Source organism: Plecotus auritus, assembly GCF_963455305.1.
Source record: "Plecotus auritus genome assembly, chromosome: 6".
Taxonomy (NCBI): domain Eukaryota; kingdom Metazoa; phylum Chordata; class Mammalia; order Chiroptera; family Vespertilionidae; genus Plecotus; species Plecotus auritus.
This window is the reverse complement of record NC_137773.1, coordinates 83,590,533-83,618,484: the sequence shown is the minus strand read 5'-3', so window position 1 is coordinate 83,618,484 and position 27,952 is coordinate 83,590,533. Positions and strand designations below refer to the sequence as shown.

Sequence of the window (27,952 nt, the reverse complement as noted above, 5' to 3'; positions counted from 1 at the left end):
CTCCCTGCGCAGCCTGCGGCCCCGCAATCTACGCGAGACCTCAGCTCCCAACGTAACCGCGGGCATGTGGGAGTCGTGGTCTGGACCGTCGCCCCGCCCCCAGCACTCCCGGACTCCATTTCCCGTGGATCCACGCGCCGCCGACTTCCGGTGCAGGTACGGGTCGGCGCACGCGGCCGCGAGCCGGTTGACTTTGCGGAGCTATGGATAGCTTCAGCTCGGACTTCGGCGGCTCCGGCAGCGGCAAGCTGGACCCCGGGCTTATCATGGAGCAGGTGAAGGTGCAGATCGCCGTGGCCAACGCACAGGAGCTGCTGCAGGTCCGGGGCCGGGCTGGGGGCGGGGGCCGAGGGCCGCGGGGGCCGCCAGGAGGCGGGCGTAGCGGCTGAGGGTTCGCATGTCCCAACAGAGGATGACGGACAAGTGCTTCCGGAAGTGCATCGGGAAGCCGGGGGGCTCTCTGGACAATTCGGAGCAGGTGAGACCCTTGGGGCCGGCATGAGTCTTGGGCTCGGACTGGCGAGGGGCCTCTGCGCGTGCGCGAAGTAAGGGGTCGGCTTGGTGGGACCGCTGCGCGTGCGCAGTCCGCTGCCCGGAGTGAGGGACGCGGGTTAGGGAAACCCTGAGCTGATCCCTGCACTTTCCTCGCCTCCAGAAATGCATCGCCATGTGCATGGACCGCTATATGGACGCCTGGAACACCGTATCCCGCGCCTACAACTCACGGTTGCAGCGAGAACGAGCCAATATGTGATCGGGAAATGCGGTGCCTGGCCAAGCCAGTGGGCCGCCCCACCCGTGTTCGATTTCCATAAATGTGCTTTGTGAGGCAGGGGCCAGCGTGTGCGTGCTGCCTGCCCATGTTTATGAGGATGAGACTGGTGCTGGGACACTTGGAATTTTGTCCCCCGCCCCCTGGCCAGACCGACCTCCCACCTGCCAGCGAGTGTAGTTGGGGACCCTGGATTTTCCCAAAGTGCTGGCAGCGCTGTGGCACCTTTCCTGGTGTGCCCCGGTCACCTTTATGCCCTAGCCATAGATTTCCGGTGGGCCTGGAGGGTGGGGATATGGTCAGACCCCACCTGAGCTGTGACCTCCTGTGGGTGGGCTGACAAATAAATGGATGAGGGAGGGGTGGAGAGAGTCCTGTGTGTCTTCCCTGGAGGAGGCTTTTGTCTGGGGTACCTGGGTCCCCTGCCCAGACTGAGCGTCAGTCTCTGCCCCCACCCTCCCCCACCCCCCATTTTCGCCCTGGGCACTTGCTGCTGGTTCCCTGGATGACACAAAAGGAACCTTGAAGATGAGGCTGAACCCCAGCCCCAAAGGCTGGGATTATGGCAGCCCTCTTCCTGGGAGGTCTTGCTACTTCACCCCACCCATCTTTCATCCCAACTTTAGGCCCTGGGTCATGGGCAGTCAAGTAGTTCTTGCTGTGATGTGCAAGTGTGTGAGCCAGTAAGTTAGGGACAAGGGGCTTTTTATTGGAACAAAAGATACAGTAAAACTGTACTCCCACTGCCCGCAGCACTCCCCTCCCACCATCTGGACTGGACTCCCCTTCTCGGACTGCTGGCTGGTTGGTTACTACTGCCTTGTCCTCCCAGGCCTGGACAGCCATGGGATGGTCACTCCTGGATGTTCTGTGTGATCCAGCCTCTCACAGCAGCCACCCGGGTATAGACACCTGGGAAGTGAGGTCGCCCGCAGCCATAGCCCCAGCTGGTGACCCCAGTTAACACCCACTGGCCAGAGGGTTCCCTGCAGGCCAGAGGTCCCCCAGCATCACCCTGAGGGGAGGAGAGAGGAAAGGCACTCAGAGAGAGCAGGCCAGTTTCCCCCACCTCCCCATAGCAACCCTCGGGCAAGAGAGGACTGACCCAATCTGCACACCTTGAGTGGCTGGCCACCACAGTAGTGTCTCCTGGGCTCCCCATGTGACCCCAAGTGAGTAGCCCTGTGAGCCTCACTTTTACTATCTGGGAAATAGGCTTAATGCTAGGATAAGCCACTCATCTGTCTAGCAGACATTTGTGAGCACCTGCCACAGGTTCCCTAGTACAGTGGTCGGCAAACTCATTAGTCAACAGAGCGGCAAACCGCGGCTCGCGAGCCGCATGTGGCTCGCGAGCCGCCGTTTGCCGACCACTGCCCTAGAACAGCTTTACACTGCATGCAGCCTGTTCCCATTCCTCGCCTGCAGGGCGGCAGTGAGGATGTGGGGTGGGAACTGGCTCGTAATGGATGCCCAATAAACTGGTCCATTGAAACATCTGAGGGTGAAAAGGTTCCCTGCTTGATCAGCTTAAGTTTGCACCAGAGTAGGTCCTGGCTGTGGGCTTTAGAGCAACCAGAACCTTGCTCTCCCAGATGGATGGGGCCCTTACCCCGCAGAACACCCATTTCCATTTTAAACTGTGCTCACTGAACAGCTGTCCACGCCACCCTGAGGGAAGCCGGCACACAACATGCGGCTGCTGATCTGCACGGGGTAGTAGCGGCGGCAGGCCTGCTCACTGAGGAGGCGCACAGCCGCCTTCTGCAGTTGCCGTGCCATGGAGCCTGTGGGTGAGAGGGGCAGTAGGCCACAAGGGACCAGGCTGGAGGCCTTCCTGATGCCCCCACACCAGGCCAATAACCCCTGAGGGTGCGGGCCTGGCTTTGCGTATTAGACTCTCCTACCTCCCTCTCGAACGGAGCCCCAGCCGGTGATTACACAGCGTGCCCCATTGGGGGGCCGGGGTGCAGGCTCAGGTAGGCAGATGGGCTGAACCAGGCGGCTTCGGTGCACAGGCCCTACCAACTCCAGCAGCGCCACATCATAGTCGAGCGTGTAGAGGTTGTAGAAGGGGTGTTTGTAGATGCGTGCCACGCGCTCCAGCTGCCCATCAGTGCCACTTAGGAACGGTGTGCCCAGAAAGGCCACCCACTGCTTGGGGTCTCCATAGCTGTAGGGTACGTGGGGACAGGTGTCCTGGATCCCCGCACTCCAGTCACCACCTGCCTGTGGCTCCTCTGGACTCTGCCCCATAGGGCTGTGGCTTGTCCTTGCCTGTGCCCCAGGGGGTTGGTCAGGGACCTTTGGCAGGGCACTCGGCCTCTGGGCCCTGTGTTGCTCATGGATATGGGGATGAGTCATCCCTTCCTCATAGGACAGTGAGGGGGGCCTTGCCTGAAATGCACCCACAGCAATGAGGTGACATCACAAATTATCTGTTTCTGCCCAATATTAGGGCTCTGGTGGCCAGAGGGTTCCTGCCCATTCCCTCTGACCCCGTCCTGCAGTGTGCAGAGTGTGCACAAGAACTGGGTGTCTCCAAGGAGGGAGGACCCCTGGCCTGCTCCACCCTACTGAGCAGCCTGCCATGAAGGGGACTCCCCAGTGTGTGGCCTTTGGAGAATGGAGAGGTCTCAGGTACCGAGAGACACCATGCACCACCAAGCTGGGCCCTGGACTGGAAGAGGCTGCAGCCCTGGGGTTTGGGGCGGGAGGTGTGTGGCAGGGTGTGTGCGAGTGGTGTGTGTAGGATTGAATCCCTGCAGCCCCATGTGGTGAGTGGGCAGGGGTGGGCTGCACGGACTAGGGGCAGCAGTGGTGGGGGTGGGGGCATAACCGTAAGTTTGGGGGTCACAAGTCATTTCCGGTGAACCACCAATGGGCTGGGGCATTGGGGGCAGACGAGACTCACACGTCAAAGCAGTGTGCAGCAGACAGCAACCACCTCTCAGCCACCAGCACGGCCCCGCAGCGGTGCTCCCGGCGCCGCAGCCACAGGCTCACCTGCCACGGCCACTCCCCGAGGCCTGCGGCGCTGCCGCCCACGATCCTGGTCAGCGCTGCCACGGGTGCCAGGCCGCAGTCTGCAGGAGAGCGGGCATAGGGCATTGGGCAGATGCAGTGTCTCACACTGCCCCTTGAGTGGGGTGGGGGACCCGCCTGGAAAAAACTCCGCACAAACACTGGACTTAGTACTTGGTCCTACAAACACGCCTCCTCTAGGCTTTTCCCAAATAATATTTGAAATGCATTGAAGTATGTTTCCTACAACCTCAGCTTTGGGGCTGTGCCTCCTCCCCAGATGGGGACCAGGATAATGTCCTCTCCCACCACCACGCCTTCCCAGGCATCTCAGTCCCTTAGGAGCTGGGTTCTCTGCTGGCTCAGATCTTCCCACACACCTTAGCACGCCAGGAGGCCCCTACTTGCCCACCAGCTCCTGTGCTAGTTTGTCTTCCCAGACACCCTGTGCTGTGACACCCGTCACCCCTAGCACAAGGTGCACCCTCAGAACACAACTGCAAAAAGTACAGGGTGGTGTCAAGCGGGTGCTGAAGGGACTCATCACCCATCAGGGGCACGCCTACCCACCTGGTCCCACAGGGCCATTCAGAGCCTGCCCCTTCCCACCCACTCCCACCACCCAGCTGCCTCCACCACCCTCCAGATTGAGGAAAGGCTCCCGCTCTGGATTCAGCTGGAAGAAGAGATGGGGAGACAAGAGGCCACCTGCCCCATCCCTGCTAGCCTCACCGCCTCCACACTGACACCATCTGGACCTTGCCCAGGACCCAGGGGCCTGGGGAATCTGGCAGAAGCTGTGCTCCCTTTCCTGGAAACGCTGTCCCCACAACGGACGCCTGCCCGTAGCTACTGGAAACGTGAAAATCAGGCTAAAGGCCAGAACCAGATGAAGCTAGTTGGGGAGTTAAACTGTTTCTCCCAAGAACAGTTACAGCTGTACAGTATCACACACCCATGTTCTCTGAGTACCCCTGCTGGAAACCCTGTGCCCCGAACCAGACTGGCAGAAAATGCTGTGAAGGAAAGGTCCCACTTGGGTCTGGAGGGTCTAAATCCCGAAACTTTGCCTCGATTTCCAGTCCAGGTGCAGGGTTCAGATAAGGGGGTTCTAGACTCAACAAGTCACCTCTATCTTAACTGTGATTCCCAAGGAGACAGGACCCAGATCCTCCCCGCCCTCCGAACCCACATCCAGGCCCTTGGCACATGGTCTGCTTTGGTCTGAGCCGATGAAAACCCTGCTTCATCTCAAGGTCACCTACACAGCACTCCGCCCCCAGATCCTGACCTCCTGACGACCGGGCTTGCTTTGTTTGGCGACCCGTCCCTGGTTCCTCTGGTGTGCGGCTGCCTTGTTGCCGAGCACATGAATCTGGCCTGGTGGGTTCAGGTCTGTGTTTAGTGACAGGCTGATGGAGCCAGGCCACTGCCTGACCATGTGCAGGGGGAAAAGGTAAGAACCCTCATGACATGTCATGAAGGATACGGCGGAGCAGTGGGATCATGGGGAGTTTTCCCCAAACTTCTCTGTAATGGGATTAAGTTATACACACACCCCTGCCCATACCAATCTGAAGGACAACGGACCTAAGGAGGGCCCAGGGAGGGGGACTGATGATGGAGGAAAGAGGCAGAGACATCTCCCTGGATCAATCTCTGCAAGGAGCCACCGTGAAGATGACGGGGGACTTGGGGCAGTGGGAAGTTCTGGGGAAGTTTGCAGTGAGGAGGAAGGTGGGTGCAGCCTGCATAGACCAGCAGCCTGTGTGCTGAGCATCTGCCCCCTTTGGGAGCTCACCAGAGCAACCTGCTCCCCGCCTCCCCACCTGAGTGAAAGCAGCCCAGACATGGTCCCCAGAATCTGGATATGAGAGCATTAAGTTCATGTCTGCCTGGAGAGTGGGAGGGTTTGCTAACATGGGGTGCACCTGGCAAGTCCCATGTCATGCAGAAGTCAGAGTGTTTTCTCTGTGGTCCCCCAGGTATCTGCTGACTTAGTCTTCGCTTGAGCCACATGAAATCGCCCGTACCTGATGGGGCTTTATTTTTGACCAACAAATACAGCAGTTTTATATAGTTCTGATTAATCCTATATAATAAAGAAGCAATATGCAAATTGACCGTCATACCCTCACACAAGATGGCCGCCCCCATGTGGTCCCAAGATGGCCACCACAAGATGGCCGGCAGGGGAGGGTAGTTGTGGGTGATCAGGCCAGCGGGGGAGGGCAGTTGGGGGCGATCGGGCTGGCAGGGAAGTGGTTAGGGGCAATCAGGCAGGCAGGCAGGCAAGTGGTTGGGAGCCAGCAGTCCTGGATTGTGAGAGGGATGTCCAACTGCCGGTTTAGGCCCGATCCCTAAACCGGCAGTCAGACATCCCCCAAGGGGTCCCAGATTGGAGAGGGTGCAGGCTGGGCTGTGGGACACCCTCCCCCCGACAGTGCACGAATTTCATGCACTGGGCCTCTAATAGTTAATAAAAGTGAACTCAGCATTTTAGACACGAATGGAAGGATCTCAGGGCTACATTCTCTCTCAGTGTCTCCACAGGCCAGTGAGATACCCTCTCAGCCCATAACGGGAGCCTGGGAAACCAGCTGGCCCTGTGCCCCAGCTTGGTCCTGCTCGGTCCTCCTCTCTCCTAACTATGTACCATTCTGCTATGAGTTTGTTTCTCCACCTTCTGGGTTCCTGCTGCACCTGAGCGTAGCATGGGGTCTGGCCCAGAGGGTGGCATTATGAGCATGGGATGAGTGGATGGAGAATTCCCCTCATGGAGACCCTGGTCAGGGACTCCCTGGTGTACCCCCTGAAGTTTCCTTTTAAAAAATGGGAGCTGACAGGGGTTGCAGATTAAGACATTTGCCATTAGGTGGTGCAGGTCTGCCCATTCAGTGCCTGCCCATTCAGTGCCCGCCCATGCCCATGTCCCTGGCTGTCAGGATGATGATGGGCAGACTTGTGTCCCCACAAAAGCCATAGTTAAAGCTCTGATCTCCAGGACATCAGAATGTGGCTATGGGGAGAGAGGGCCTGTGAAGAAGTGATTAAGGTACAGTGAGGTCATTGGGTGTGGGTCCTAATCCAATATGACTGGATGGATTCCTTCTAAGAAGAGATCAGGACACAGACACAGAGGGACGACCCTGTGAGGACACAGGGAGAAGGCGGCCGTCTGCGTGCCAAGGAGAGTGGCTTCAGGAGAACCAGCCCTGCTGACACCTGGCCTCCAGGACTGGGAGCCAGTAAATGTCGCTGCGTAAGCCCCCAGCCTGTGGGATGCTGACAGCAGCCCTGACAGACTGACGCTGGACCCCTGCCACCGACACGTGTCACCCATTCCTCCCAGTACCTGGAAGCTGGGGGTCCTTGGTGGTCCGCGAGGCATTTGGAAGTGGCGTCTGCCCCCCCGCAGTGGTGCTCACGGCACTGGCAGTCCTGTTGGCAGGTTGGCTGGTTGTCCTGCTGGTGGTCCGGAGGGTGGGTCTGCTGGCGGTGACCCCCAGGACTGTGAGGCCAGCCATTGTCCCGGGGACATGAGTGGTGGTGGCAGGCATCCTTGTGGTGGAGGAGGCAGGTGTGGGGAGTGGGGAGGAGGACATGACATCCAGGATCCAGCCCTTCAGACTGGTGATGCGAGCATACACGCCAGGTTTCTTAGCCTGAGCACAGCCAATCCCCCAGCTGACAATCCCCGCCAGATAAAACACACCAGGGGTCTCCTCACAGGCGAGGGGGCCCCCAGAGTCACCCTAAAAAGAAGGAAAGAGGGCTGGCTGTGGCCATCGGGCACCTCTCTGCAGAGGGCACTGCCAGGACCTCCTGCATTCCCACAGTGGGAGAGGCCCGTCAGGGGAGCAAGAGGACAGAGCATGGGACACGGCCACAGCCCCGCCCTCGTCCCCATGCCCCACCTCCCCAGGAGTGAATCCTGTTGGACAGTGTGGTCATATGTGTACTAATCTGGGATTAGCTTTATTTCAGTTAATATACAGTGTACCTGCCTTGGCTGGTTTGGCTCAGTGGATAGAGCGCCGGCCTGTGGACCGAAGGGTCCTGGGTTCGATTCCAGTCAAGGGCATATGCCCGGGTTGTGGGCTTGATCCCCAGTTGGGGGTGTGCAGGAGGCAGCCGATCAATGATTCTCTCTCATCATTGATGTTTCCATCTCTCTCTCCCTCTCCCTTCCTCTCTGAAATCAATAAAAATACATTTAAATATATGCAATGTATCTCTTTTTAAATATGTACATATAAAATATGACTTTAAATATGCATATAGATATATTGAAGTATGTGTACATTTTGTATATATCTACATTCTTAAAAACGTTTTAAATAGATTTTTAAAAAATATAGTTTTATTTTGATTTTAGAGAGAGAGGAAGGGAGAGGGAGAGAGAAACATCCATCAGCTACCTTCTGCATGACCCCCACTGGGGATGGAGCCCGAAACCTGGGCATGTGCCCTGACTGGGAATCAAACTGGTGACCTCGTGGTGCATGGGACAACACTCAGCCAACTGAGCCACATCGGCCAGGGCCTACCACACACTTTTAAACTGCTACCTCCTCTCCTGCTGGGACATACTATCATTTCTCTAAATTACTCGTATTTAAAGACAGTTCAATTCCAGATTTCCCCTCACTGAAAATCCTCAAATCTGAACAAAGGAGCACTGCCAGGGGCAGGGTGTGGGCTCTTCATCTGAATCCCGCTCCATCCCCTCTGCGTGCTACCTGGCAGGAGTCGACCCTGCCCTCCAGGAAGCCGGCGCAGAGCATCCTGTCCGTGAGCGAGAAGTTGTAGAGGGCACTGCACGCCTTCTGGTCTATGATGCCCACGGACGCGCGCTGGAGAGTGTCTGGCTTCGTTGCTGCCAGGAAAAGGAGACCCCCCATAATGACACAGAGTGATCACCGTTCAGTAAATGGTTCGGCTCTGAAAGGTACCCTGCTCATCCTGCAGATGAAGAAACTGAGGCTCACAGTGTTGCTGGGAAGCTGAGTCACACAACAAGAAGGAGGTGGAGCCCGGATCTCTGCAGCCCTAGCATCTCAGCACCGTCCCAAGCGATTCCCTAGCCCCTTGGGTGACCTGTGGGGAGGCCACTCTGAGTTTCCAAAGGAAGCGTTAACTCTTGGGGCTCTGAAGGGTACAGCACAAGGGTCTGAAACTTCTAGAAAGGCCACAGAGGAAGTATTTTCAGCTTTACGGGCCAGTCTCTGTCGGGGCTACTCATTTCTGCTTTTGTAGCAGGAAAGCCACCACAGATCATCTATCAACAAATGGACTTTGCTGTGTGCCAGTTAAATGTTATGTATAAAAAAGAGCTGCGTTGGGCCTGTGGCTGGAGTTTGCAACCCCTGGAGGAGTGCAGAGACCCGTGGTTTGCAGGCATTGGGAGCAGGGACCCCACCAGGCACTCACCATTTCCCTCCTGCGTGTTACCCCATCCGGAGATCATGCACTTCCGGCCCACGGGGAACTTCTGGATGGCCAGGGGCAGGCAGAGGGGCTGGATGTATTTGTTGAAGACCAGGGGCCCTGACAGCTCCAGGATGGCCACGTCGAAGTCCAGGATGCTGGGGTTGTACTGGGGGTGCAGCACTGTCCTTTTGAGGCCCATCTTCACCGGGCTCCCGCCGATGCCCGTGAGAGACACAGTACCCAGGTGGGCTTGCACCAGCTCCACCTTTGTGCTGCCAACAAGGGGCCACTCAGACACACCTGCTGCCCCAGGAAGCCAGGCAGAGCTGCAGGGCCCAGACTCTGGGGAGGGGCACCGGGAGGATGGAGGGGCCCCATGTCTGCTCCCCCAAAGCAGTCCCAAACTGGGAGGCTGGGGGCAAGACAGGGAGCCCCTTTGGGCCTCATTTCCTTGTCTGTAATGAGAGGGAGTTGGCCCAGCGGCACGAGAGGCCCCGACAGCTTTATGACACAAAGGTCAGTGCCGCCTGGCTGTCCCTCCCCAGTTACCCCCTAGTGCTCCCCGAAAATCAGCTTGACAGATTATTCCCCCTTGAGATGGCTCCTCCAGGGTCCCCCACTTCTCCTTCATGCTCCCCTCTCATTTGCAATCAGACATCCAGACACCAGGATCGTGAGCCGGGTGAGGTGGGGGCTGCGGAGGGGGCTCTGCCGTGGCCACCCAGTGCCTAGATGGCCACACGTTTGGTCTTAAGTGGTTTCAGAATGCTGGGGAAGGCCGGAGGGAAGGGGACCCAGTGGGGATGGGGGAGCTGAGCCGGGGCTGGTCTTACTGGTTGAAGCAGTGGGCTGCCGACAGCAGCCAGCGGTCTCCCACCACAGTTGCTCCGCAGAAGTGCCTGGAACCTTCCTTCAGGCTGACCTGCCAGGGCACCTCCCCAGCGGTGGCTCCGAACCCGCCCACGATCCGGGTGGGCTTCTCCATTGCTGGTCTGGCGCCACACTCTATGAGGGGAGAGAAGGGGGCCCGGGTGCCTCAGCTCAGAGTGGGAGCACCTGAGCCTAGGAGGGCCCCCAGACACCAGATGCAGCCCCCGGGCTCTGATTGGGCCGGGGCAAACCACTCCCATTATGCAGATGGGTCATTGAGGCTTAAAAGTGCCCTAATGTCCTAAGGCAGTGGTCGGCAAACTGCAGCTCCCAAGCCCTCTAGGTTTGCCACTCTGTTGACTAATGAGTTTGCCGACCACTGTCCTAAGGACTAGCAGCAAGTATGTGGCACAGCTGGAGGGAATAGGTTAAAAATGAGAAGATAGCCCTGACTGCTTGCTCAGTGGGTAGAGCATATGCCCTTGGACTGAAGGGTCACAGGTTTGATTCTGGTCAAGGGCACGTACCTGGGTTGCAGGCTCCATCCCTGGCCCCCCCACTCAGGGCACGTGCAGGGGGCAACCAAGCAATGTGAGTTATGGATGTTTCTCTCTGTCTGTCTCTCCCCCTTCTTTCCACTCTAAAAAAAAATCAATGGGGAAAAAAATAATCCTCGAATGAGGATTAACAAAAACAAATAAATAAATGAAAAAAATACCCTCAAGTGAGGATTAAGAAAAGGAGAAGAAAAAAATTATAAAGTGCCCTGGCCCCATCAGACTAAGACCTGAAGCCAGACACAGACCTGAAGCCCCCAAGGTCAGGTTTATGAGCTTGCTACAAGGGGGGAGCCAGCACATCAGAACCACGGTGGGGGGTCACCAAACAAAGGGGGACTCAGGTTACTGTGGGATCTTGGGATGGGGTGGCGTATAGGGGCCATTTTTGTGAAACAGAGTTTGGAAGGGCTCAGAGCACCGTGGTTTTGCGGGACCATAGAGGGCCGCTGTCAGATCTGGGTCCTTGGAACCCACCAAGTGAAGACAGATGTAAATGTGTTTCAAGACCCAAGTCCCACAAGGCCAACAGACTTAACTGCTGAACCGGACACTCTAAAATGTGTACAATGGTTGATTTCATGTTACGTTTCTTGCGTGTCACCACAATGAAAAATAAAAGTAAAAACACACGGATAAGCTGGATTTTAAAAAGAAGCATGTGAATTAACAGAAGCATGCAAGCACATCTAGGAAAATTTTGAAAAGAAAAAAAAAAGCGAGGGTTCTTTGATATGAAAATGTACACATACGCGCTCTGTGTAAGTGGTGTTTCTGGAGGGCACCCACATGTGAAAACTCAGTTGGTCTCTCTCCCTCCCTGGTCCCACCATCGTGGTCACTAGCCTCTTGTTGACCCTTTGGGGTATTCTGTGTTTACCCCATTGGATTGCTTGACTTTTCTTGGCCATAAATCTGAAGGATGCCCATGTGTGTCTTAGCCTGTGCTCATGACAGGCATCACTGATCCATCACCCATCTCTTCCCCACGGAGTGCTTCAGGAAGCCAGTGCCAATCGATCCGACCCTGCAGGGCGCACGCGCCTGCCCCTGCCATCTCCCCAGGAAATACCTTGTGGCTTGGAGGCCGTCACTGAGTCAAGAGGTGCCGAGCTGGGGGCCACTGTGGGTTTGGTGGGGGTGTTGACCACCTGGCTCTTGGGGCTGGTGGACCAGACAGTGCTGGGGGTGGCGGGGGCAGGAGCCTCCGTGGGAACCAGAGGCTTGCTGGCCATGGCAATCGCCCCCAGGATCCAGTCTCGCAGCCTGGTCACTCGGGCATAGACCCCTGGGCGCCGGGCTTCCGCACAGCCGATGCCCCAGCTCACGATGCCGGCCAGGAAGAACCTGCCAGAGGGCTCCTCGCAGACCAGGGGGCCTCCTGAATCACCCTAGGAGGCAAAGGCACACCCTCAGAGGAGTCAGGGCTCCCTGGCTCCAGGTCCCAGAGCTGCAGGGTCCGAGAGCCGTCCCTGGGTGGGGACCTCTCCCCACACCAGCTCACAGAGGAAATGTGGGCTGATAATTCACATCTCGGAACCTCCGTTTCCTCTTTCATAAAAATAAAATAGGGCGGTAGGACCATGGGATCTTGAAGATCTCCTTCAGTTCTACCACTAGCAGTTCAAAACCCAGCCCCAGTCAGCACCGTCCTCTGCCCTCTGTATCTCACTGCATCTTCGCGATGCCACCCTTGCTCAGGTTGGCAGTGCGGCTGCCCTGCTGGAGCCTCCAGTCAGCTCACTGGCTGCGGGGCCTTCTCCTGCCGTGCCTGCTCTCTCCTCACTTCTCCTGTCTTGTGATCCTTTGCCGTCTCCTCACACCCAGCTCACCTTGACTCTTACATTCTCAAACACAAGCATTTTCTTATTATTTCCTTTTCCCCATTTTATTTATTTTTTATTTTTAAATATTTTTTATTGATTTTGAGAGAGAGAGGAAGGGAGAAGGAGAGAGAGAGAGAGAGAATCGTCGATCAGCTGACCTCCTGCATGCTCCCTACCAGGGATCAAATCTGCACCCGGGTATGTGCCCTAACCGGGAATCGAACTGGCAACCTTTTGGTGCGTGGGATGAGCCCAACCCACTGAGCCACACCGGCCAGGGCCCCATTTTATTTTGATGTATTGATTTTGAGAGAGAGAGGAAGAGAGAGATTTGTTGTCCTACTTATTTATGCATTCATTGGTTGATTCTTGTATGTGACCTGACTGGGATCGAACCCACAACATCAGCGTATCAGGAGGATGCTCTAATCCACTGAACTACCTGGCCAGGGCTCATTTTATTTTATTTTTAATATATATTTTTATTGATTTCAGAAAGGAAGGGAGAGGGAGAGAGAGATAGAAACATCAATGATGAGAGAGAATCATTGATCGACTGCCTCCTGCATGCACCCCAGTGGGGATCGAGCCCGCAACCCGAGCATGTGCCCTTGACCAGAATCGAACCCGGGACCCTTCAATCCGCAGGCTGATGCTCTATCCACTGAGCCAAACCACCTAGGGCCAGGGCTCATTTTATTTTTTAATTTATTGAGGTGATGCTGGTTAACAAAATTATACAGGTTTCAGGTGCACAATTCTACAACACATCGTCTGTACACTGTACTGTGTGTTCACCACCCCACGTTAAGTCTCCGACCATCAGCGGTGCTCTCTCATTATTTCCCAACATTTCCTCCAGGTTCTGGGTTTTTGATATGGCAACCTGAGCACATGTAGCAGTCTCTCCTCACCCACCAGGCTTTAGAAATGAGAACAAACATATACCATAAACTACAGCCCTGGCCAGTGTGCCTCAGTGGGTAGAGCGTCGGCCCCTGCACTACAGGTTCAATTCCCAGTCAAGGACATGCACCTGGGTTGCAGGTTGGATTCCTCAGCCCTGGTCAGGGGTCATGCAGAGGCAACCAATCCATGTGTCTCTCTCTTTTCCCCTTCCTCCCTTCCTCTTTCTCTAGAAATCAATGGAAAAAATAGCCTCGTGTGAGGATAAACAAAACAACAACACACGCAGAAATACAAACCTACAAAGAAGGAAATCCAGAGCTAAATCCTGTGCTAAAAACCAAGGGTAGAAACCTGGGGGCCTCCTTTGGCCGCCTCCTTAGGTGGGGCGTTGTCTGGGGCCCCTGTGGGCCCAGGGCTCACCTGGCAAGAATCCACCTTGCCATCCAGGTAGCCGGCGCACACCATCCGGTCCGTGAGTGAGTTGCCGTACAGGCTGGCGCACAAGGCCTGGTCCAGCAGCTCCACGGTGGCTTTCTGCAGCATCTCCGGCTTGATCACTGCCCGGGACGGGAGAGACCAGTGGGGTGAGTATTCTGGGGCCCTGGCAGTCAGCCTGAGCCAGAATGCTGAAGGACTTCGCTTCTCTGTGCCTCAGTTTCCCCAGCTGCAAGCAGAGATGCTGCAGCACCAGCCTCAGAAACTAGCGAAGAGTAAAGGCTCCACAACGCCTACGGATAACACTCTCCGCTCCGACAGCTAGGAGGTGTTCCAGGTTAACACCCCAAGACTGGGCTCCACGTCTCCGCTGCCCTTACCTGCGTCTGCTGTTACTCTAGTCCAGGGGCGGGGAACACAGGCCATATAAGGCCCGAGAAATCATTTGGTCTGGCCCTGCCAAGGCATTAGGGGTGCGTTAATTAAATGTTTGACCGAATATAGCAGGCTAATTTTTAAGGTGATAATTTTGTCTGACGTTATAAATATCCAAATGGCCCTTGGCAGAAAAAAGGTTCCCCACCCCTGCTCTAGTCCTACCCTGCTGGAGTCATTTCTCAGGCCGACAGCCAGTGCCATCTTGGCTAAACATGAAATCAGATCATATCTTTTTTTCCCCCTCAACAACCCCTTCCCCCAGGGTGTGTGCCTCCTGACTCAGCCTAAATGCCCAAAACTGAACCACCTACCCCAGGGCCCTTGCACACCCTGTTCCAGCTGCCTAGCATGATTGTCCCGAGGCATTCGCTTGCCTTCTGCCTTCCTCTCCTTTCTCAAGGAGGCCTCTCCTGACCTCCCTATTTACAATTGCAGCCCCCATCCTGGTTATTTTCTCCACTGCTTTCATCACCATCTATCACTCATCTTGTTTAGTATTTACTGCCCCTACAATTGCCATGTCCGGTACAGTAGCGAGCGGCCACATGTGTAAATGAAATAAAATGCAAAACTCAGTTTCTCAGTAGCACTGGCCACATTTCTTGGGGCTGACGGCTCCCATAGTGGATGGTACCAACAGACAGCACACCCATCACCGAGGACGGCGATGCTGGATGGTGCTGGGCCGGACTGGATGGGGAGCGCCCCGTGCGTAGGGACTTCTGTCTGTTTTGCTTGCTGCATTATCTCTGGAACAGTGAGCTGGAGGGGCTCACATGTTTATTGATTGGATTTAGTCATCAGCTCCTTTCCCTCCTGATTAGGTTCTTGTGGCAAATACCTTTCCTTATCACAAAAATCCTAATCTCCCAGGATTTTTCTTTTTTCTAAGGCAGGCACAGACCAGAGAAAACCCCCAAACACAGGCCAGGGGGCCTTGCCGGGGAGGTCAGGTGTGCCCGAGGCTCAGACCCTGGCCTCAGGAAGCCTAGGGAGGACAGCCCCACGCCCAGGCTCCAGAGTCATGGACAGGCACTGTCTGTACAAACCTGTGTACCTGCCCACCTGGTCTGCGGCTGTGGCTACTCTACTGCACACGGCAGCTCTAGAACGTTCTGGACCAACGTTGTCTCAGAGAACTTTCCCCAATGATGGGACTCTTTCCTGTGCCCCGACTCTTTGCCTGTCTGGGTTTGCATCATCCGCCATGACTTAGTTGAGGTGTCACTTTGCGGGCCTTTCGTAAAGCTGTCCTCCATCCTGTTGGTTTCCTCCCCAGCACTTATCACCACCCAATCACAACCGGTTCTCATTATTTGAGGCAGTTCTGGTCTCTAAAGTCACTACGAACACTGGATTCCTGAATATGAACTACTGTTCTTGGGGAAATGCAGAGTTAGGTTCCTGTGACTCTGGTCACAGCATTTCCTCAAGCAATCGATGCATAACCTTGTGCTATGTGTGTTTCCGTTTAAAGAAGCCGTACTTAATACACAGGCAGTCCTCGGGTTACGTCGGAGATCCGTCCCTACGGCGCGACTTAACGCGATTTTCGCCGTAAGTCAGAACCCACCTACATAAGCACCTACATGGAGCACGTACACGGCAGTAACGAAGTGAAACAGTAAACAAATTTAAAAGAAAGATAACAATTCCTGACCTGTACTTGTGGTAAATAAATAATAAACATAAAGCACATATGTACATACGTCAAAATGACGGAACTTTTTTTTTTTATAACTACTGTAAATGGGAGATGGCGACGTAACCACGAAATGACGTATGTCGGGTCCGACGTAACCGGAGGACTGCCTGTACATTTGTCCAAAATAATGGAGCCACTTTAAAACGGAGTCAAAGCTGCCACCCCAGAACTGCCTGCACGTCTTGTGCCTCAAACCTTGGGATGTTAAAACAGGCAAAACAACCCTCCGACATACCTTCGTCCCCACTAATCGCGCACTGTGATTTAGAGCAGGGGTCAGCAATCCTTATCTCTCAGGCCAGATACTTGTTGGTGTGTGTGTGTGTGTGTGTGCGCGCACTTTTCTGGAATCTCCACTAGTTGTTTTTATAGATAAAGCTTTTTTTAAAAAAATATATATTTTATTGATTTTTTTACAGAGAGGAAGGGAAAGAGAGAGTTAGAAACATTGATGAGAGAGAAACATCCATCAGCTGCCTCCTGCACACCTCCTACTGGGGATGTGCCCACAACCAAGGTACATGCCCTTGACCGGAATCGAACCCGGGACCCTTCAGTCTGCAGGCCGACGCTCTATCCACTGAGCCAAACCGGTTAGGGCTGTTTTTATAGATAAAGCTTCATTGGTTCATTTAAAAAAAAAAAAAAAAAAAGGGCCAAATAACCCTTGGGCTGGGCTTGGGCAACCTTGTGTCCCAAAGAACTGTTTGCAAAGATAGTAAGAAAGCAGATATTGTGACTGCTGGACAGACAGCTACCAGGCTGAAGAGTAAAAGCAGTTTTCAGGATAAACACCACTATGTCATGCTGTGGGCACTGTGAGAATAAACAAGCCATCTTTTCTGTCAAAGAACCGTTTAGACAGCCGCCATTTTGGACTGCATGACTTGGCAGCCGCCATGTTGGCCGCATGGCTTGCAGCTCCCCTGGGGGCTGCCATCTTGAAACAGCAAAGGCCAACCCCTCCCTTTGAATTAGCCAATCGCGAAAGACTGTGCGCCTGAGCTCCAATCAAAAGCAAAGCACAGGTCACGTGCCTCAGGGATTATAAAGCCAGCAGCCTGCCTGCTCGGTGTGCATGCCCTTCCAGACCATGTGCGCACCCTTCTACGTAGAAGTAAAGATGTTTGCCTTGCTGCCTGGCTCCCGAGTGTTTTGTGTTCTACCAGGACTCTGCATTTGGGGGCTCACCTTATTTCTAACAGGCACCAACAGCACTGCCTTCCTTCTGTAGATGTAACTGTTCCTCTTGCCTTCCTCACAAATACCCATCGCCTTGTCTCCTCATCGGAACTCTGCGCTCCTTCATTGACCTTGAACTCAAGGCCAGCAGTGCTATAACTCATGCCTAAACGAAGTTGATCTAACACCGTTTCTCCCTGAGGCACATGGCAGCCTTCTTGTGCCACACTAGCCAGCACTTCAGCCTTGTGCTTGGGGGACAGCAAAATCAGCCACAAAAAGCACAAAAATGCAAAAAAACCACACACACAAAAAAAAACACACACCCACAAAACCCCCCAAAAAACATGGCAGTAAATATACCATGAAAAGGACCCTCCCTTACAGTCTGAGCTGAAACAAGGAGGCAGGGCATCACCTTAAATGAGAACATGCTTGTCCTCAACTCAAACACATCCTCTCTGTGCGCATCCGCAATTGAGCACAAAATTCCCATTTGTATCTACTTGGGGTTCCAAATAAATATTAGCAAGTGGCGAATCTGCAACAGGGAATTGTGGGTAAGGGGGAGAACTGTGTGGTTAAATTTGCTCCTGGCAGCCGGCAGGGAGGGGAGCTTACGGAAGTCCTCCTTGAGGTAGCCCCAGCCAGAGATCAGACACTTCCTCCTGGGCGGGAAGACGTGCGTGGCCGCCGGCAGGCACACGGGCTGGACGTGCCGGCTGAAGGGCAGAGGGCTGCCCAGCCGGAGCACCGCCACGTCGAAGTCGGCGGTGTCGGAGTTATAGGAGGGGTGCGTGATGATCTGGGCCACGCGGGCCCGCACCGTGCTGGCCTCGGAGCCGCTGAGCTGGGTGGTGCCAGCGTATGCCACCCACTCGGTGGGATCTTGGAACCTGCGGGGCAAACGAATGGCACTGAGCGGCCCCTCTGCACGGGGCTGGGGAGGGGCTTAAGAGAGGGAGGTCATCTCTGGGGGCCAATGTTAAGGGGTGCCCCAAAACTCAGTCATCAAGACATATTTTCAAGCAACATCGTCAGAAATCATAATAAGTACCAAAAAAAAAAAAAAAGGTGTGGGGATTAGCAACTTTTTAAACAAAGACAGAATCCCACAGGGCTGAGTTAAGGTGAGAAATGTTAAGGGACACGAAATACTGTGAATCTGTACCGTGGGTTCTAAGGACACCCAGGAGAAGTGGTGAGGCCAAGGCGGAAGGGAAGGTGGGCTCCAGGGTGAGGTGGGGGCGGCCCCGAGCCTCAGGGACAGGGGCTCACTCGTTGAAGCAGTGGGCAGCGGACACCAGCCACCTGGCCCCGATGACGGCGGCCCCGCAGAAGTGCTCGTTGTTTTCTCGGAGGCTGACTTGCCAAGGGAACTCCCCCGGGGACGCTTCCACGCCGCCCACAATCCTGCCAGCTGTTCTCCAGGCGGGCTGCAAACCGCAGTCTGCAAGACAGGTCACCAGCCAGGACCTCGAGGAGGCAGGACTGCGGCCATGCCCCGGGACACCTGCCTCTGAGCCTCTCATCCCCACAACCCCGACGTGGAAGGACAGGCCCAGGGTCCCACACTTGGCTTTTCTGTGCAAAGTGGGCCAGGGGGCATGGCCCAAGACCAGGCCAGGCAGGCGGACTGACCACAGTGGACCTCGTCGGATCCATCGGAGCAGTCCGCTTTGTCATCACACTCGGGGTTCACTTTGGTCACACACTGGCTGTTCCCGCAGGAGAAGGCATTCCCTGGACAGTGTCCTGTGGGCAGAGAAGAACCGCGTTTCTGACTTCACTCCGTCTGTCCCCGCTGCAGCGAGATTCCACTTTCCCGCTCAGAACCTCCGGCGTGGAGGACATCTATCCCCTCTCCTTTCTGAGGGCTTGTGACATGATGTCCAAAAGAGCAGGGAGACAGCATGGACGTCAGTCAGCACCAAGCCAGGGCTGGGCCACAGAAGTGTCTGTGCGCATGTGTGTGATTCCACATTTCTAGGACCCATGTTTAAAAAAGTGAGAAATAAGTGAAATTAAAGAATTTTCATTGTGGTCAAATAGGCAACATAAAACTTGCCACGTTGACCGTTTTAAGTGTGTGGTTCATACTGGGGCCAGGTCACGCTCTGTGGGGCCTGTCCTGGGCACTGGGAGGCTGTGACAGCCAAGGACGTCTCCAGACAGCACTCCGTGTCGCTGGGGGCCGTCACCCCTGGAGGAAGCACTGAGATGAAACGAAATACATGCATCTACACGTGTGTCTCCAGCTGACTGGAAGGACAGTCACTAAAATATTAACAGTGATGACATTCCAGGGAGCATTTATTCTTTTTTCTTTGTGGCCCCCAAACTTTTTCTTTTTTTTAAACAACAGGTTTCCACCACTTTTCAAAAAACCCCAGAAACCAAGGAATGTTTTCTCTTAATCATGCTTGGCCATGTATACTTCAAAGTGCCTCATCTTTAGTTGAAATTTTTTAAAATTTATTTTTCAATTACAGTTGAAATACAATTATTATATTAGCTTCAGGTGTACAGCATAGGGGTTGGACGTTTATATACCTTACCAAGCGACCCCCTCAGTAGGTCGAGGTTCTAACGAAAGGCTCCGTCTGTAAACGCTGTGCAAACACAGGACTTGGAATCTGTGCACAGAACCAGCGTTCACCTGTGCGGGCATTTCCTTTGCGCCCTTGAACCGAGTCGTAGGAGCCCTCTCGCCGTGACCACAGGCAGAGGAAACCTGGCCGAGGGCAGGCAGCTCGTGGGCGGGAGGAAAACATACCTGATTTCAAGTCTCTTTCCGTCAGTGGCCCCTTCTGGCTTCCTGCAGTGAAATGGAGAGAGATATAAGCTCACTCGGTGAGTGGCGGCAGTCTTTGAAAACATCACACTGCAAAGCAGAGAGCAGCTCTGTCCACCGTGGGAGCCACTTAAACGTCTAACTTAAATCAAGTGAGATGAAGCCAGATGGAACACGGTGTTCCTCAGTCTAGCGGCCACATGACGAGTGTTCAACAGCCAACGGGGCTGGTGGCTGCCATAGCGGACAGCACAGCCATGAGACATTCCCACCCCCACGGCATTGTGTTCGTGCTGACGTGAAGGCCACTAAGACTCAGCTGGTGTGTCAGGGTTGGTGGGGAGGGGACCATAAATGTCCTGTAGGGCCAGGGCCAGGGCCAGGGCGAGGGCGAGGGTGAGGGCAAGGTGATCAGTCTTTCATCTGACAATAGTCTGATGCATCCTCAGATTTTATTTTATTTTATTTTTTAAATATATTTTATTGATTTTTCACAGAGAGGAAGGGAGAGGGATAGAGAGTTAGAAACATCAATCGATCAGCTGCCTCCTGCACACCCCCCACTGGGGATGTGCCCGCAACCAAGGTACATGCCCTTGACCGGAATCGAACCCGGGACTGCTCAGTCCCTAGGCCGACGCTCTAGCCACTGAGCCAAACCGGTTAGGGCCTCAGATTTTAGAATTTATCTTATTTCCATACCAGAGGTCAACAAAATGCAGTCATGGGCCAAACCTGACCCACCACTTGTTTTGTTTTTTTAAATATATATTTTATTGATTTTTTTACAGAGAGGAAGGGAGAGGGATAGAGTTAGAAACATCGATGAGAGAGAAACATTGATCAGCTGCCTCTTGCACACCCCCTACTGGGGATGTGCCCACAACCAAGGTACATGCCCTTGACCAGAATCGAACCTGGGACCCTTCAGTCCGCAGGCCAACACTCTATCCACTGAGCCAAACCCCACCACTTGTTTTTGTAAATAAAGTTTTATTGTTACACAGCCGTGTCCATTTGTTCAGACATTGTCCTGGGCTGCTTTTGTGCTCCTATAGCAGAGCCCAGTGGTGGGCTACCAAGATGAAAATAGTTACACTCGGCCGTTCACCGGTGGCTGACGCCTGTTCCATACCATTGAGGGTGAAGCAGGGGGAGGGGTGATGATTGAAAACCTAAAGTTTAATGCTCCCCTCCATAGCCTCTCAATGTCTTGGGTCTCCACTGCCTACTTGCCTGTGAGCTCGGCAGACACAATGGTGCCGTGGGCAGCCAGGGGGATGCCGTGGCCCTGCAGCCTCGCCCAGAGTCCCTGCTGCAGCAGCTCCTGCTCCAGCCCCAGGTCCAGCGAGCGCAGGGCTAGCAGCAGGAAGTGCAGCCGGAAACGCACAAGGACACTGGAGTTCCCTTCCCTGCAGACAGGAGAGAGGCCTATGGAGGGCGGGCTCCCCTCGCTGGAATCTCCCAGCATCTGGGTGTCCACCAAGGTTCCTTCAGCCCCAAGGAGGCCCCGGCTCACCTGTAACTCAGCACCGTGCAGCCCACGCAGCTGGCCTCCAGCTCTGTCTTCCTGAAGCTGCTGACAAACTACAACGAAACAACAGCAGCAAATGTTGAGACCAGAGCACGGGCGCCCGTCCCCCAGGAAGCCTGTCCTGGGTGGGAAGCTGGGGCGGGGGTGGAAAAGCACCTCCTCTTAGACCCAATGCATGCGGCGACTTCCCAGAGCCACGTGATGCCAGGGAAGGACATTCCAAAGTTATTCATAGGAAAATATTGCTCCATGGAAGCAATAAACGGGGTCCATCCACACACTAGAAATTACTCAGCCGTGAAAAGGAGTGAGGCACGGACACTTGCTACAAGGTGGATGGACCTTGTAAACATGATGCTCAGTGAGAGAAGCCAGACACAGAAAGGCCACGTTCAGATCAGGCAGAGCCACAGAAAGCGGTTGGTGATTGCCAGGGGCTGGAAGCAGGGGTGGGTGATGGGGACAGGGTTTATTTTGGGGTGATGGACACAGCAGTCCATATCCTAATTGCCTGCATCGATAGCTGTACTGTCTCATAGAACGTTCTACAAAGTCCCAGAATGTTCTACCTCTGTCCCGCCCCGCATGGCAGCCACCATCACGTGGCTACTGAGCATTTGAAACATGGCTGGTGCTACTGAGGAAATGATTTTTACCTTTTAGTTCATTTTAATTAATTCATGCTTAAATTTTTTTTAAATATATTTTTATTGATTTCGGAGAGGAAGGGAGAGGGAGAGAGAGATAGAAACATCAATGATGAGAGAGAATCATTGATCAGCTGCCTCCTGCACGCCCCCTACTGGAGATGGAGCCTGCAACCCAGGCATGTGCCCTTGACCAGAATCGAGTCCAGGACCCTTCAGTGTGCAGGCTGATGCTCTATCCACTGAGCCAAACTGGTGAGGGCCATGCTTAAATCTTAAAACAGATACTTGATTCACTAAGCACCACATGTACAGGGCTCATCCACGCTATAGTGTCAGTGACTCACTCCTTTTCATGGCTGAGTAATACTCCAGGGCGTGCAGGGACCACATCTGTGTATCCGTTCATCGGCTGACGGACAGCTGGGTCGCTTCCACTTTTTAGCCATTGTGAATCCTACTGCAGTGAGCATGCGTGTGCAGGTTTCTGTGTGGACATGTGTTTTCATCTCTCTTGGGTGGATACCGAGGAGCAGAATTGATTGCTGAGTCATAGGATGACCCTACATTTAACTTTCTGATGCACAGCTAGGCTTTTCCATAGCAGCAGCCCCATTCCATAGTCCCACCAGCCACGAATGGGGATTCCCACTTCTCCACTGGAAGACAACTTACAGCCTTTACACGTGGCCTACAAGCCCCGCAGGAGCCACTTCCCGTTGGGCACCATTCTCCTCCGCATTCTCCAACGCGCCAGCCTCGGCCACACAGGCCTTGCCCAACTCCTCCACGCACCCGCCTCCCTGCCCCATGCCCGCCTGGGTCTCCCCCTGCTCAGCTTGCTCGGCATGAGAGCTTCTCTTGGTGGAAGCTCCTGGCCACCCACCTTGCCCCCTTGCTCTCAGGTGCCCCTCACCAGCATTTCCAGGGCGGGCGTCAGCGTGCGGTAGTAGTCGGAGGCCTCCTGCTGCAGGCTGCGGGCGTACCGGATTCCTTGCAGCTCGGCCGTGTGCTCCACATCGACACCCTGTGTAGAGAGGGAGGCTGCGGGCGAGACCAGGGCTCTGTGAGAGAGCCCACTGCGGGCTCAGCTAAGGGGCCTCGAAGGCCCCACCACCTAGGGCAGTGGTCGGCAAACTGCGGCTCGCGAGCCACATGCGGCTCGTGAGCCGCGGTTTGCTGCTCTGTTGACTAATGAGTTTGCCGACCACTGACCTAGGGGCCCGGGTCACCTGATAAATACGTGGGTGGGCTGACTCCCCAGGGGTTGTCCTGGCTGATTGTTAGCAGTGCCTCCTTTTCAACTCTCACATGTCCCCCACCTGGAGTTCCCCAGGGACAGCACAGAGCCTCAGAGGTCCCCAGGTTTTGCGTGAGGGCAGGACTAACTCCCAGTTACCCTTGTCTCACTGGATGTGCCTGGCCAGGGCCTGAAGCCGACTTCAGCCAAAAATGGCTGAAATGACCTCAGGATACCTCCCCTCCACTTTAGAGCAGCAATCCCACCTGCGCCCTGGGAAGGGGACACCAAATACTGCAGGGCATGACCACAGCCACAGGCACCAGGACCCTCGGACCACCGCCCCAGGACACCACCCTCTGAAAACACTGGGTTTACAACTGTCAGAAATATTTTGTCAAAAGTACACATTAGCGCCCGGCCAGTGTGGCTCCGTGGTTGAGCGTCAATCCATGCACCAAGAGGTCACTGGTTCGATTCCAGGTCAGAATACATGCCTGGCTTTTGGGTTTGATCCCCAGCAGGAGGAGTGCAGGAGGCAGCCAATCAATGTTGATGTTTCTTTCTCATCATTGATGTTTCTATCTCTCTCCCTTCCTCTCTCAAATCAATAGAAACATATTTTTAAAAAGATTGCACCTTTAAAAAAGAAAAAAGTACACACTAGCAAGGAATGGTAGTTATAAAAATGTTAAATAACTAATACAATAGTAACCACATAAACCATGAAAACACGCATTTCTCACTGTTGAAATATGTTGGGACTGTCAAAAGAACACACTAGCAAAAATGATCATAATTGCAAACATTTATTACTATTATTATTTGTTAAATATATTTTTTATTGATTTCAGAGAGGAAGGGAGAGGGAGAGAGAGATAGGAACATCAATGATGAGAATCATTGATCGGCTGCCTCCTGCACGCCCCCTACTGGGGATAGAGCCCACAACCCGGGCATGTGCCCTTGACTGGAATCGAACCTGGGACCCTTCAGTCCACAGGCCGATGCTTTATCCACTGAGCCAAAGCAGCTAGGGCCAAAATTTTTTTTAAATTATAGTAGCTGCCACATAAACCATGAGAGCTGGGTCCCAATTCTATTTATTATGAGTGAATACTCATCTAGACAGATATTTAGATATTTGTTTATTGAGTAGATAAAATAAATATTCTAAACCAATTCTAAAAATTTTGCTTTTAGGTTTGTCTTCTCATTCAATAAATTAAAAGTAAAGAAAAATGAGCATCCTGTTGTGTAGACAAAATTGCTATGCTCTGTATCCAACTAAGCCTTTCTGTTTCCCCCGGAAATAGTCACAGACTCCCCAGGGGTTGTCCTGACTGATTATTAACAGCAGAGATGCCCCAGCACCCTCCCCCAGGTCCCCCCAAGGTTAACTTGTGAGCTGTCTTAAAGGGCAAAGGGATACATTTTCATTTTAACTTTAAAGTGTTTGTTTGTTTTATATTTTTATTGACTTCAGAGAGGAAGGGAGAGAGAGAGAAACATCAATGATGAGAGAGAATCATCAATCGGCTGGCTCCTGCATGCCCCACACAGGCACATGCCCCACCTGGGAATCAAACTGTGACCTCCCGGTTTATAGGTCGATGCTCAATCACGGAGCCACCCTGGCCGGGCCATTTATTTTATTTTATTATTTTATTTTATTTTTATAATATATTTTTATTGATTTCAGAGAGAAAGGGAGAGGAGAGAGAGATAGAAACATCAATGATGAGAATCATTGATCAGCTGCCTCCTGCATACCCCCTACTGGGGATGGAGCCCACAACCTGGGCATGTGCCCTTGACCGGAATCGAACCTGGGACCCTTCAGACCACAGGCCAACGCTCTACCCACTGAGCTAAACTGGCTAGGGCTGGGCCTTTTTTTAAATTAAAAAAATCTTTAAGTGCTTCTTAAAGCCTTCCTTGGTTTCAGGGGTCCTGCTGGGGATTATGTTTATCTCTTATTCACAAAATGTATCAGTGCTTCTAGAATAAAGGTGTGAAACCCTGCCTCCTCCTCTCCCTGGTGCAAGGATACCCACATACGTATGCACACTCTCACACACATATACACCCTCGTGCATGGGCACACATGCATACTGACACATACATGAACACACATACTCTCACGCACACACATGTCTACATACATGCACAGGTGCACACACATACACACGAGTCCAACTTCCTGCACTTGATGCCAAGAGCCACTAGGGGCCTTGGTGAGCTGTGTCCAGCTTTGAGATATTCCTGATGTTCCACAAATATATATACTTCTAAATGAGGGGGACCCACCTAGCATTGCCAAGCTACTACTTGCTATCATCATCTCATGAAAGCAAGGTGACTTCCATAGTCCCAAATAAAACCGTAAGAACCTTATCCTCTCAGAATAAGCCCATTCCAGAGCCACAGAACTTCCCGAGACGACAGAATGTTCTAGATCTGTGCTGTCCAGTACAGTAGCCACGAGCCACCTGTGGAATGTGACTGATGGGGACTGAGGAATTTAATTTTTAAAGATTATTTCATTTTAATGGATTTCACTCTAAATAGCCCATGGGGCTCGGGGTTACCATCATGGACGGCCCTGGAACGCAGCACAATCTGTAGGGACCTGCAGCGCATTCTGTTGAAATATAAGAAGAACTTCCTTTGTGATTTTTATAACTGCAGTCCCACACCATATAGATGGGTCATCATTTTGCATGTTTCGTTTTAAATTCTATCAGTGTCTACTGGGAACAAATATGAAATGGGAACCATTGTGTGGTGGAATATAGACCATTGTTCATTTTTTTAAAAAAATATATTTTATTGATATTTCACAGAGAGGAAGGGAGAGGGATAGAGAGCTAGAAACATCGATGAGAGAGAAACATCGATCAGCTGCCTTCTGCACACCTCCCACTGGGGATGTGCCCGAAACCAAGGTACATGCCCTTGACCAGAATCGAACCCGGGACCTTTCAGTCCGCAGGCCGACACTCTATCCACTGAGCCAAACCGGTTTCAGCCATTGTTCATTTTTTTTTAATACGTTTCAAGTTTCTTAAGACTTTCGTTTTATTTTTTAAAAATATGTTTTTATTGATTTCAGAGAGAGGAAGGGAGAGGGAGAGAGAGATAGAAACATCAATGATGAGAGAGGAAAAAAGATCGGTTGCCTCTGCATGTGCCCTGACTGGGAATTGAACCCTGACCTCCTGGTTCATGGGTCAGTGCTCAACCACTGAGCCACACTGGCCGGGCTCTCAAGACTTTTAATAAATTCATTTCTCTGTCGCTATTTGTCCATTTCACCCCGGCTGTGAAAGCGTCCTTGGAGAGCCCAGCTGTGGGAAATGAAATTACGCAGGTATTAACTTGCCTGTCCGTGTGCCCACCCACCTCCGTGTGTGCCTGGTCTGCTCATCGTATCCCTTGGGTGGCAGGAAGGGCCAGCCTTCAATTCCACGCTTGCACACTCAGCCCTCTGTCTCTGGAGATAAACATAATCCCCACGCGGACACCACTGAGCCACCTCTGAGCGTCATTGTGCAAGTCACCCAGTGCATGAACCCACGCAAGCCCTCAGCCACTTACCCACAAGGACTGCCAGGGTGAGGATGACGATGCTGGTGGCCACCGCAGCGGAGAGCGCCACTCGGCAGCACGCAGCGTCCGGTGCGGGGACTTCTTTGGTTGCCCCAGGCATGAGCTGTAACTCACCAGCGGTGGGCTCCATGGCTCCCAGACCCTCAGACAGCCACCTGGATGCCCGCAGAAAAGGGGCAGACAAATATCAGCGCTGGAGGGTGTTCCTCTTCCCCTAAGCCATCTTGTGCAGATGTGGCAGCTGTCAACAGTGCCCTAGGCCCCAGCAGACTCATTTTAAAACGTGGCCTCAACGTGCTGGCTGTGCAGAAGGCCACATTACAGGTTTTCTGTGTTACTCAACATCTACCTACTTAAATGTTAATCTCACTCAAAAATTAGATGTGGCAAAGGGGGAAAAGGGGGACATATGTAATACTTTGAACAATAAAGATAAATTTTTTAAAAAGAAGAGAAAGCCCAGCTGGGGTGGCTCAGTGGTTGAGCATTAACTTATGAACCAGGAGGTCACAGTTCAATTCCCGGTCAAGGCACATGCCCGGGTTGCAGGCTCAATCCCCAGTGTGGGGTGTGCAGGAGGCAGTTGATCAATAATTCTCTCTCATCATTAATGTCTCTCTCTCCCTCTCCCCTCCTCTCTGAAATCAATATATATATTGATTACCTCTCTCTCTCTCTCTCTCTCTCTCTCTCTCTCTCTCTCTCTCTGTAATATGCAAAACGTCATGACCGCTCAGGAGGAGGCTGCGCACTCCTGAGGTGGGCGGGAGGGGACTGCGTGCACGGTGAGGCAAGCCACGGATGGCACAGGCCCGCAGAGAACAGGGCCTGCCAGCTGCGACGCACCGGCAGTACCGCCTCTGCGTGTGAGCTGCAGAAGAAACACCTTTTCTGACCGCTCAATGGCTAAGCTCCCTGTACGCCACTTGCAGTGTTCTTGGTAACTTGGGTAATAAGAATCCAAGAAAGTGATC

The 27,952-nt window shown here is 53.4% G+C and overlaps 2 protein-coding genes across 2 annotated transcripts; one reads left to right on the top strand and one right to left on the bottom strand.

The window, feature by feature from the left end:
* Positions 1–131: 131 nt before the first annotated feature.
* Positions 132–2,273, top strand: TIMM13 (translocase of inner mitochondrial membrane 13). The gene is made up of 3 exons (XM_080672498.1): positions 132–320; positions 410–478; positions 656–2,273. Exons 1-3 carry the CDS (start codon positions 204–206, stop codon positions 752–754), a joined length of 285 nt encoding a protein of 94 aa, XP_080528624.1. The 5' UTR covers positions 132–203; the 3' UTR covers positions 755–2,273.
* Positions 1,463–27,108, bottom strand: TMPRSS9 (transmembrane serine protease 9; the record flags this gene model as incomplete). Its single annotated transcript, XM_080672497.1, has 18 exons — positions 1,463–1,787; positions 2,423–2,559; positions 2,680–2,945; positions 3,687–3,858; positions 7,152–7,551; positions 8,539–8,675; positions 9,230–9,501; positions 10,063–10,234; positions 11,729–12,047; positions 13,812–13,948; positions 17,773–18,047; positions 18,430–18,601; positions 18,793–18,906; positions 19,928–19,965; positions 21,178–21,357; positions 21,465–21,532; positions 23,043–23,170; positions 26,967–27,108. 18 exons carry the CDS (start codon positions 27,106–27,108, stop codon positions 1,626–1,628), a joined length of 3,291 nt encoding a protein of 1,096 aa, XP_080528623.1. The 3' UTR covers positions 1,463–1,625.
* Between the last annotated feature and the right edge of the window lie 844 nt (positions 27,109–27,952).

Coding starts and splice junctions, on each gene's coding strand:
- TIMM13 (XM_080672498.1), top strand. CDS start 204: ATGGATAGCTTCAGCTCGGACTTCGGCGGCTCCGGCAGCGGCAAGCTG. Junction 321..409: donor ACGCACAGGAGCTGCTGCAG/GTCCGGGGCCGG, acceptor ATGTCCCAACAG/AGGATGACGGACAAGTGCTT. Junction 479..655: donor CTCTGGACAATTCGGAGCAG/GTGAGACCCTTG, acceptor CCTCGCCTCCAG/AAATGCATCGCCATGTGCAT.